This window comes from Zalophus californianus, chromosome 13 (genome assembly GCF_009762305.2).
Source record: "Zalophus californianus isolate mZalCal1 chromosome 13, mZalCal1.pri.v2, whole genome shotgun sequence".
NCBI lineage: Eukaryota > Metazoa > Chordata > Mammalia > Carnivora > Otariidae > Zalophus > Zalophus californianus.
Window position 1 is genome coordinate 93,535,184 of NC_045607.1, and position 11,181 is coordinate 93,546,364.

The 11,181-nt window shown below is 50.3% G+C and overlaps 1 protein-coding gene across 5 annotated transcripts in view; it reads left to right on the top strand.

Annotated features, from left to right (window-relative positions):
* CDK20 (cyclin dependent kinase 20) overlaps positions 1-11,068 on the top strand; it is a 47,835-nt gene extending 36,767 nt beyond the window's left edge. For 2 of the 5 annotated variants that reach the window (XM_027616776.2, XM_027616777.2), the window contains 5 exons: positions 5,813-5,971; positions 6,437-6,647; positions 7,683-7,861; positions 7,943-8,070; positions 10,710-11,068. In XM_027616776.2, the coding sequence (XP_027472577.1) occupies positions 5,813-5,971; positions 6,437-6,647; positions 7,683-7,861; positions 7,943-8,070; positions 10,710-10,836 (804 nt within the window). In that variant the 3' untranslated portion in view covers positions 10,837-11,068. The remainder of the gene's footprint in view (positions 1-5,812; positions 5,972-6,436; positions 6,648-7,682; positions 7,862-7,942; positions 8,071-10,709) is intronic. The other 3 variants (XR_003523868.2, XR_003523870.2, XM_027616778.2) reach the window with 3 other exon arrangements.
* Positions 11,069-11,181: the final 113 nt, after the last annotated feature.

The window sequence follows — 11,181 nt, forward strand, 5'->3', positions numbered from 1 at the left end:
GCTCTGGGGAGCTAAGCGGAGGCAGAAGGCATCCTTCAAATCTAGGCAAGTGAACCATCTGGCCGAACCTGGGATTTGGCCAAGGAGGGTGTATGGATTTGGGACCACTGGGTGCCGAGAGATGGGCACCTTGTTGATGGCCCGCAGGTCTTGACCTGGTCGGTATCCCCCGCCTGGCGGGGGTAGGTCGGTATCCTTGACTGACGGGAGTAGGCGAGTCTGAACCCCAGCGGGCTGCTCGGTTGGGCCTGGGCACAGAATAGCCTCCATTCTTCTTCCGTCAGCGTGGTACTTGCTAGTGGTAATTGCCTTGGGTTCAGTCGGAGGCTAGTGTGTCCAGCGGGCTCAAAGGTTATCTGAGCCCTAAGTTTGGAGAGTATGTCTCGGCCCAGGAGGGGGATGGAGCAGTCAGGCAGATAAGGAATTCATGTCACACCTTGTGGCCCCCGAGTCCGCACTGGCGAGCCTGGCACAAGGGCTGTTGCATCGCCTGTGCCCCAGTGGCGCCGAGGACGGTCGCAGTCCTTTTGCTGAAGGGTGCCACTGGGGAGGGACGACAGAGTGCTCGGCCCCAGTATCAACCATGAAAGTCACTGACTGGCCCCCCACCTTCATTCTGACGGTGGGCTCATGGGGGCCAAGGAGGAAAGAGCCCGGTCCCCCTCAGCCTGAGTCCGTTCCCACAAGGCCTGTGAGGGCCTCCCCCCGGGGTTCTTCCCGGTAGCGGCTGGGCTTCCGAGCCTTTCCCCGGTTAGGACATTCGTTTTTCCAACGCCCTTTCTGTTTACAGTAGGCACATTGATCCCTCGCCCAGGGGGTTCTGGGCTCCCCCCCTTCCGGAGGTCAGGATCTCCCTGCCTTTGTGTTGTCGTTTTCTTTCAGGGTGGCGGCGAGGAGGCTGACTTTCTTTTTCATGTTTTTGTCGGCTTCCCGTTCGGCTGCGACCTCCCTGTTCATGTAGACCTTACTGGCAATCTCTGTTAGTTGGGTGATGTTCATCCCGGCAAAACCCTCTAGTTTCTGAAGTTTTTTCCTGATGTCTGGGGCGGCCTGAGCCACGAAGGAGGTGTTTGCCGTCTGTTGGCTTTCCTGTGCCTCGGGGTCAAGTGGAGTGTATATCCTGTAGGCTTCACGTAGTCCTTCGTAGAAGTCCCCGGGGGCCTCCCCTGGTCGCTGAGTGACCGAGGCTACGTTAGTCACGTTCATGGGTTTCTTAGCTCCTGCCCGGATTCCCCGGAGGAGGGCCTCCTGGTACCGGTGGGTGTGGGCCTGTCCCTCGGTTGTGGTGAAGTCCCGTGCTGGGCGCTCTTCGGGTGCAGCCACCTTAGCCCAGGCGGCAGGGTCGATGACTCCAGCTGGTGCCTGCTCTTCCAGGTGCTGCCGTGCACCTTGCGCTATTCTCCTCCTTTCCTCTGTGTTCAACAGGGTGCGGAGTAACTGTTGGCAGTCTCCCCAGGTTGGCCGATGAGTCCAGCTGACGAGGTCGGTGGTGGAGAAGGGCTGATAAGACATCATGGAATGGCCCAGGTTGGACTGTCCCGTCTTCATCGTGCCTCTCGGGTCCCCGCGTCCCTCATACCGGCATTTGAAGGGTGCTTGTGCCCAGTGTGGGGCGCAGCCTGGCTGCTGGTCCTGGAGAAAGTGGATCTTTTGGGCCTGGGGGCTCTGGTGAAACCGATGGCGGTGGAGTGTCTGGAGCTGAAGGGCCAGGTGTAGACGGTCTTGGGGGTAAGCGATTAAGACCCTGGCCTGTCCCTGCCAATTGAAAACGAATCGCACCCAGGGGGGAAGAGTCTGAGCAGTTCCTAGCCAGGAGTCAGTGTATGGAAACTGGTCAGGGTGTCCTGGTTCTCCTGTTAGGACTCGCCATACTCGACGAATCGTTGGGACATCGAATGTCCCTTCTGAAGGCCACCTGACATCAAAGGTGGGCCATTCCATTTCACATAGGATTCTTAACTTGCCGGGGTTCATCCTGACTCCGTAGTCTCCTGAAAACCCCTTCTTGAAATTTTGGATCATGGTCTCTAGAACCATAGGTTTACTCTGCCCTGACCCCATGGTGATGTCCCCGTGTGCAGTGGCGCAGAGACAGACAAGGCGTGGGGTGCCTCCTGAGGTGAGGAGACCAATCAGATGCCCGTCTGGCCGTGCCCCGAAGGAGCTTGGGTGAGGCTTAGCTGTAGCGGTCTCAGCGTTGTGACTTACGATCGGAAACTGTTCTGATACCGCCATAGACTGTATGCCATTCACCACAGAATTGCAGACGGGCCCACTCAAGACTCCGTAGACTTCTGGGGACCTGAAGGGTGCCCCCCCGTGGAGCTACAGAATCAGTGCAAGCTCGGACGGCACATTCACTCCCACATTCACACTCCAGAAGTTATTACATTCCCTCCCTGGGAGTCCTGACCTGTGAGACCTCCAGGAGGGCTCTGGGAGGTGATCGGGCTCCCGTTCCGCCCCAGTGGGGGAGGGCCTGTCTGGGTCCTGGGGCCCCAGGCCTTAACTGGAATCCGATGTTGGGACCAGGTCCTCACCTGCCAAGTTTCCTCGAGTTGGGTGGGAACAGCAAAGAGGGGCCAGCCTGAGGTGGCGGGGGCGGGAGACTGCCAAAAATTAGGCAGGGTACACCTTCTCCATTATGATCCCGCGTTCCATCAGTGCCCCCGCTGTTGCCCCCAAACCGGTGGCAACAATGGGCCAGCACGGTTGGGTTTCCTGGTCAGGGAACCAAATGTTACAGAACCTGGACTGGATCGCCTGACAGAAGAACCAAGTGGCACCCGGAGATCTTGGAGCATAGGAGGTTTATTTAATGCTGGCGGGCTCAGAGGAGAGTGCTTTCCAAAGGTCTGAGCCCCGAGCACAAAGGGGGCAATTTATACACTTCTACTTCCGCATACGTGGCACTTTTGGTGTGTGTGTGAAGCGAGGCAGGGAGAAGAACCCGAATTGGTGGGTGCGGGAAGCAGAGCAGGGAGAAGAACCTGGAAGAGCCCCCGGGGCAAGGACTGGAATTCTCTCACTGGCTTGGTCAGCCATCTTAGGACACAGATTTTCCTTATCATGACCAGAGAATGTTGTATTACTTTACAATATAGAATTTACTGAGGTTTCTTTGTGACTGTTCCATTTTTGTGAAAGTTTATGTGTGCTTGCAAGGAAGGTGTATTCTCCATTATTGGGATACAAATACCCAAATATAGTCATTATTATTACTGTTAAGTCTTGTTATTAGAGCACGAGCAGGGGGAGGAGCAGAGAGGGAGGGAGGGGGAAAGAATCTCAAGCCGACTCCGCACTGAGCGTGGAGCCTGACATGCGGCTCGATCTCACAACCCCAAGATAATGATCTGAGCTGAAACCAAGATTCCAACTCTCAACCGATTGAGCCACCCAGGTGCCTCAATTATATTGTTGGGTCTTAACGTTTATTTACTTTTTGTCTACTTCGCCTTAGACTGAGAGCATTATTATTGTTTATTTTTATATAATATGTTTAACTCATAAATATTTGAATATTAACTGTGTTTCACCTTGTTTCTTTTTGTGTCTGCTTTGTGAGGGTGATTGGGGTGTTTCTTTGATAAGTATCAGAGGTTTTATTTCTTCATTGTGAATTACAGCCTTTAGTGTTGTTAACCTAAAAAAAAAAAAAAAAGCTGCCAGTTATTTTATTAGCAAAAATGGGTTTGTGTGGAAATAGCAGAGAATTAATTCAGGACACGCTAGCTGTGGCAAAACCATAGAGAAATCCAAAAAACAAAGAATAGAAAGGTTCTTTTAGAGAGGGGAAGGGGTGTAGGGAGGGGATGAACTGGGAGCTGGAAGTGTAGTGGCTTCTGGTTGGCCGAGCTGTGACTGCCTCTCGTTGGCCGAGCTGTGACTGCCTCTCGTTGGCCGAGCTGTTGCTGGGACGGAAGAAACCTTCCTCCTCCTGCTGGGATTTTAAGGAGCATCCTCCAGGAGGTGCCTCTCTTCCTCTTCGGTCCACAATTGACAACCAGTGCTTTGGCGTGAGAGCCCCCCCGCCAGCCTCTGAACTCCATTCTAGACAAGGTTTCCTTTTAGTAATTTTCACAGGGATAGGAAGTGTCTGTTGGATTTCCTGCTTTGGCCGGAGGCCTCCCTTTTCTGATATTAGGACCACGTCGCCTCCTTCCGCGGATTTGTGTGTGCCTGGCACACCTTTACTGTTCCGTCATGGTTAACTTTTCTGTTTTGATTGAGCTTCTTGAATATACAGTCAGGTTTTCTTTTGTACATCAGTGTGATCATCTTTTTTAGTGAGTTAAGCCATTTACATTGAATGACGTCTGTGCCTGATCTCAAGTGTTGTTTTATGTCACATTTATGGTGTGATGTGGCACATTACTGAGCTCCTTTCTTCAAATATGTTTTCCCTTTTTAATGTGTATCTTTTTGGGTAAAGGTGCTATCTTTTGTTATTTAGGAAGGCTTGTATTTATTTTTCCTGTGGCGTCGTTTCCTTTGTCTTCATGCTTCCCGTCTCCGTTTTCCCTGTTCAGGCCCACGCACTGTTTTGTTTGCCGGCATCACCTGCTAGCCCTTCTCTCCCGTGGGGGCCGGTGAACCTCCTCTACTTCGATCCTTGCCCCTCCTCTTCCTGCCTTTGAAGAGCACTATTTCCACCTTTCTGAGAATATGCAACATTTACACATTCTTTTTCCTTGTCTCCCCCCCCCCCACCCTTTTTTTCCCAAACTTTGACCTACAGTGTGTACTGTACGTGGTAGTCACACCAGTTCTGGTGACGTTCTCCTGTGTCTTGTGGTCTGGTGGGGCCCGTCCTCTAGGAGATCCCCGAGGAGGTCCATCGAATCCATCCATCCTGCAGGTCTGACGCTGCTTCCCGCAGCCTGGCCGCCTGAAGAATGGCCTGGCTGGGCGCCAAATCCCTGACTCATATTTGTCTTGAATTTTGTGAAAATATTATTTCACTGTGTTTTTGTTGAGAAGTCTATTCCCACTTTGACTTACTTTCCTTGTTATACACTTGGACTTGTAAATCAAAGGCTTGAAGGATTTCTGAAATACTTAAAAGTCTGGTAGTTTTGTTGTGAGGTGTCTGTGCTGGCCATCCTGGATTGACTTTTCCAGGAGCATATGTACCCTTTTGATGTATGGATTCAGGTTTTCTTTTATTTTCAGAAAGTTTCATTGCATGTGAGCTTTAAGTATTAGTCTCTTAACTGCTTGCTTTTCCTCTGCGGGAGCTTCACTCGTATGTTTACTAGATCTTCTCTGCCCGTCCTCCGGGACACCTGCTCTCGGATTCGTCTTCGTTCTTTATTCCATCTTTGTTCTCTGGCCTGTTTTCCTTCTTCTTCAGGGTCCTTATTGGCCCAGTGGAATATATTCTCTCCTAGGTCTATTGCTGGTCTTTAAGATAACTTTTTCTTCAGTATCTTTCCCGAATTAATTTAACTCTGATTCCACATCTTGGCTCTCTGTCCATTTTGGTTTGAGTGTTGAGTTTCTAATTCAGGGTGTTGCTTCATGTCTGCACGTGCTTGTTCTATTTCCTTATGGTTTACCAGCAGGGGGTCTCTCAGAGGAAATACTGGAATCGGTGTGTGGAGCTTCTCTGCAGGGGCACTCAGTGCTGCAGTGACAAGATCTGTGAACACATTAAATTTCCATCAGAGTGAGAGGAAGTAAAAAGTTGTGGGAAATGTCTGGCAAGAAATATTTCCAAGGAGCGTTAGCCAGCAAGGAGGCAGTCAAGCGGTTGCCCTTCGCCCTGGGGGAGGCCATGTGTTGACCACGGCCTTTGCTGTCTGTGCAGGTGGCCTCTGCCGAGGGCGTCCTGTACGCGCTGACCGTGCCCCAGCTGCAGCTGCTCTCCAGGACCAGTGTGTTTCCGAGCAGCCCCACCAGTCTCCTCTGCTCTCCTGACTGCCAGTGGGTGTTGGCTTCGACCCAGGACTCAGACTTGGGCCCAAAGGTCAGTGGCTTTGTGCACACAAGGCGGTGAGTTCTGTGCCCAGGCTTGTGGATGGGTCTGGGAGGGTGGCTTCCAGTGCAGGACCAAGCCTCGCAGAAGCACCTGCAGACAGGACGGTCCAGGGACAGAGGAGTCATCTGGAGCAGACTTCCAAGTGGTAGGACAGGAATACAGAGCAAGACGTTGGAGGCAAAAGCATGCCAGTGGCGTACACTGCTCAAAACCACAAGAGCCCTTAAAAAACACAAGAGCCATTGATTTGGTTGTCCTATCACACCGACCAACCCAGGACTGGTGTGCAAGATGTTTCCAGCAGGGCCCGACCGGCTAGTCCGAGCAGTCGGGAGAGCAGGGCGCACAGGGGCACCGGCAACCCTGTAAGACACAGTGAGGTCACTGGGTGTGGGTCTGCGGCCCTCCTGGGTGCTTCTCAGCAGCATGGACCACGTGGCGGTGTTCCCCCAGGTGTTCTACACTCGCTCCCTACTCTGTCTGGTAGAGGATGAACCTCCTGTCTCCACCACTCTCCCCATCTGGCTGACTTCTAGAGCCTGCTGGGCCCCTGATGAGGCAGCCAGGCTGATGGTGATGCACAGAAACAATGATAGCGGGCAGCTGGCCATCACCACCTACGAGCTGGGGGCCAAGCAGTCCCAGGAAGGAGTGGACGTTGTGGGTAAGGGTCCCCGTGCCAGGACTGTCACTGTTGCACTGTGGTGCCTCAAGCACAGATTCCTCGTGTTTCCTTTGGGGCACTTTTCTTCCCTCTCAGTGAATATAGTGGCCCAACAAATGTCTTGTTGTTTGTGATTGTACTGGCTGAGTGGTTGAGCGCTTGCCGCATTCCGGGCCTTCTGTGTGGCCCTGGGATCCAGACACGAACCACTGACTACGTACAGTCTCGCCTCTCCTCACTGTCTTGTCACAACTGTGGCAGACACACTCTTCTTGGTGCTAAGTGTGCACAGAGATGAGTAAAAGCCACAACCATTTCTTCCCCAGGGAGCTCCCCAGCCAGCAGGAAAATAAGACCCATAGCCGTGTTTTTTTCTGCCTCCTCTCTCCCCCAAACTGGATGTCACTGTGACTGGCCTGCCCTGTGGCCCTTAGAATTTTTTCTTTTGTATATATTCATTTGTTTTCATGTCATCATTTGACCATAAACTTTACTTTGAGCTTCCTAGCAGCCAAGGAGAAAAGGGAAACGGGATGTGTATTCTAATCCCTTGTTTGGTATGAGCATGAATTCTTCGAAAGGTAATTTTTTTCCTTGCTGGTAAACCATAAGGAAATGATCCAGTTAATTAAAAACAAAAACAAAAAACAAGGAATGCTATACAGTATAAAAGACAGTATCATCATCATAGTTTTTGGCAGATGTTATAAATGTCATAGTTCTCATGGCGCCATGTCTTACATCACCCTGCCGTAGCTGGGGAGGGGCAGGGGGCCTATCCCCTGGAAGGTACATGTGCCAGATACTGTCACTTCCACATGCATTTTTGCCTTGAATCTTTACAGTCCCCTTAAGTAGGGCACCGTCATCCGTATTGGGAGAGCGGATGACCGGGAGGATTCAGGGAGTAATTGCAGGTGTGACCACAAAGATGTTGGTCTTGTCAGTGTACCATGTCATCTGAGGTGAGGCACGTGTGCCCCACACCCCCAGCTGCTATTGAGAGATGACAATCTGTGTTTTTATTTGAAAAAGTACAACAGATTGCAAGTTTCCTTCTGCCAGACACCATGACACCTCCTCACCTCATGAAGGGCCACGGCTCTCAGGTGATCCTGCTGGTGTCGGGGTCGGAGCTAGTGCTCTTCACCATCCAGGGCCTGCAGCTGGCAGCCTTCCAGGACCACCAGAGGCCTGTCACATCCCTGTGGGTGGTGAGTGTGGGCCCGCCTGCCTGCATCATGGCCCCGCCTCCGGAGCCTGTGGCTCCGCCTCACTTGGCTTCTCATTTCAAGGACCAGAGCCGAGTCCTCACTGCTTCCTTCGACCTCTCCCTGCGGGTCTACGTGTGGAACAAGGAAAATAAGTTTCCTGTCCTCAAGAGCTGCTATCACCTGCTCGGGGGCTCCCACAGATGGGCCAGGTAACTGCTTCCAGTTCCCTTTGCTTGACCCGTGAAGTGGCCTCACCTGGCCTGCCGGCGGCAGCTGTTAAGGCATGTGGCTGGGACTTGGGTCTCAGCCCGGCCTATTTGCACTCTCTGGGGACCTGAGATAAGTCGCTGCTCAGATACCATTTCCTGCTCTGCTTGAAAGCAAAGATGCTAAGCAGCATCTACATTATCTCCTCTAATGTACAAAACTGTCACCTACAGTTGGTACCACCCACTCTCCCAGATCAGAGGCTCTGAGATGTGGCTCTTTTGCCCACAGTCCCACAGGGACGCACAGTGACACCCAGGTGGGCCCGGCATGGACTGCAGCCCCGCTCTCACCTCCCGCCCTGAGCCACACGATTCCAAAACCATTTCCCAAACGCAGATGGTGGTGGAGTCAGTGGGGTGGGGTGGGAAAAGTCCCAAAGAATGCAGTTTTGCTTTGGTTCTTTAATTAGTATTTTGGAATCACTTGTTTCTTCTTGCCAGACTGAGTTCTGCAAACGGACAGGGTGGGCAGACCTGCCCCGGGCCGCTCATGGTGAGATGGCTGACCGCCATCACTTAACTGGTATGAGGTCGGAGGTAATTGCAGCCTCCTGTGGCAGACATTTTACTGTCATAAATGAAAAAATACCAAGCCCCAAACCAAATATTTAAAAAAAACTAGATTTCTGTAACAAACCTACCTCATTTCTGAGTTTTCAGTCAGTTGTCATTTGAAGATAATTATTAAAGCAAACTAATTAATACAGAAAAACTTCATTCCTTTTAGTAAACAAACTCAACTTTCTGGTAAGAAAGAAGTAGAGATTCAGCTTAAATCTTATGATAACTGGTAGGTTTTAACACTCTCTTAACTTGCTAAACAAAGCATAGAGGACAGCCTGATGCTCCCGTTCTAAGAAGGACTTGCATCAGTTGCTTCTTCACTCAGGATTCCTCCTCAAATTCCTTTGAAGTTTGAGGCCATGTTTGCATCTGCTTTGCTGTATCTTTGCTAGTTAACACCCTTATACGCTTGCCCCTTCATGCCGCTGCCCTTCAGGGGCGGGGGCATCGTGGCTTCACGATGCTGAGTCTGCCTGTGACCAGGGGCCGGCGTTTGTGACATACCTCTCTGGCGGGAGAGGTCCCGCTTAGACGCCGCAACCACTCGGACCGTCGTGATGCCTCCTCCTCCAGAGGCAGGAAGCCTCTCTCTGCTGAGGGACACACAGTGCAGACATTTGTTCTCATGGTCGCTGGAAAGTGAGGGGATTATGCTCCCATGTTGGCCTCAAAATACACTTTTCCCGTTTCTTTTCTATGTGTGTCTTTAAAGAATTCTCTACATCATTCCTGAGTGATTAGAGCATCCTTTCACTGAAATAACACTTTTTCAACTAAGCAAGCAAGTGGCACTTTTAGAAACTTCTTTTTTACATGTCTTTTGAAACACTGCCCTGCATGCACTACACAACGGAACCCTCGTGCTGAGCAGGTAGCACTGTGAGACTCTTGAACACGTGTTTTTACATGCTGAATTACATGGATGTAGAATGGAAAACATCTTTCACTGAAATGACATCATTCTCAACGTGATAAATAAGTAGCACACTTACTTAGAAATATCTTTTCAAAAGTGTGCTTTAATCAGGACCCCAGAAGGGATCATGATTTTCAATTATGCCCCTTTCCTAATTCAGAAGAGATTCCTTCAGAAATCCTTAGTTGAGTGGTAATTTCTTTTGGGAGCTTCCTTTGGCAACAATAAACTCGGCACTCTTGCTCCATGCTGTTCCCCGGAAGGTTTTTCCAGCACCTTTTTGAATGCCTCAAGACATAACCAGTACTTTCTGAGAGCTTTTCAGTTTCCTAAAATGTTATCATCTGTGAATACATAATGCGTAAATAATTCTCTAAAGAAAACAGGGAACATGGGTGTGTTAAATATAACTTTGCCAGAAACCTAGCCATATACCCCCAGGTATCTACCCAAGAGAAATGTTACATCCAAACAAGGACTTGTACATGAACGTTCTTAGCAGCTTTATTTTGTCTTGTTCTATTTTTAGTGTGGAGTTTCTTCTAAGCTAAAAGGTAGTTCATGAAAGCCAAAGTGGCAATATTTTAGAAGCAATCTATGGCCAAAACCAGCTTCTGCTGGAAACTCAGGTCCCTTTTGTGGTTTGGCTGGTATGGTTCCGTCCCCACCTGCTCACTCTCTGTCATACCTCAGAGCAGCATTGTCTTTCTAGGCAAAGACAGCATCATGGAGAATGACGGCTCCTGTCGGTGTCTTTCACTGAGACTGGCTGGGAATTGATGGCCTGATTCTCGGTTCTGGGGAAATGACTCTACCCTGTCGAGATTGGATTAGGTGCCTGTTCTCTACTGGGAATTTCTAGACTTGCTGAAATCAAAATTCAGACAGCTACCATCAGGAGGGCCCAAAGCTGATACTCCCACTCCAGAATGTGAGCATATTTGCTAATTGGTAGGAATGAATGCAGGTCTCCACACGGATGGGGTGCACTAGGGCGGAGAAGGTCCAGAGGTTGTGTTCCATCTTCATGTAAAGGCTTAGCTACTTAAATATGTGTCTTCCTCAAGTTTAACATGCAGCCTGTCCCTTCCTTTTGCAGTGGATTCACGCATGTGGAAAGTGACAGTATGAGCATTGTAGGTGTGGAAGCCAGAAGCATCGGGACGAGTATTCTGAGGTCGTATTGCTTCAACATGCAGCGTGGCTCAGATGATTGTGTCGATTGAAGATAATCTCATTTTGGTGAAAAGCTTGTCTACATACAAACTAAATGATTTTTTTTTTTTTATCAACACTGGAAAAGGAATGAGCAATTCTCAAATGCCTCTTACGGGCCAGGCACTGTGCAATGTGACTTTTTTTTTTTTTTTAAGATTTTATTAACTTATTTGACAGAGAGAGACACAGCGAGAGAGGAACACAAGCAGGGGGAGTGGGAGAGGGAGAAGCAGGCCTCCCACTGAGCAAGGAGCCCGATGCGGGACTCAATCCCAGGACCCTGGGATCATGACCTGAGCCGAAGGCAGACGCCTAATGACTGAGCCACCCAGGCGCCCTGTGACTTTCTTTTT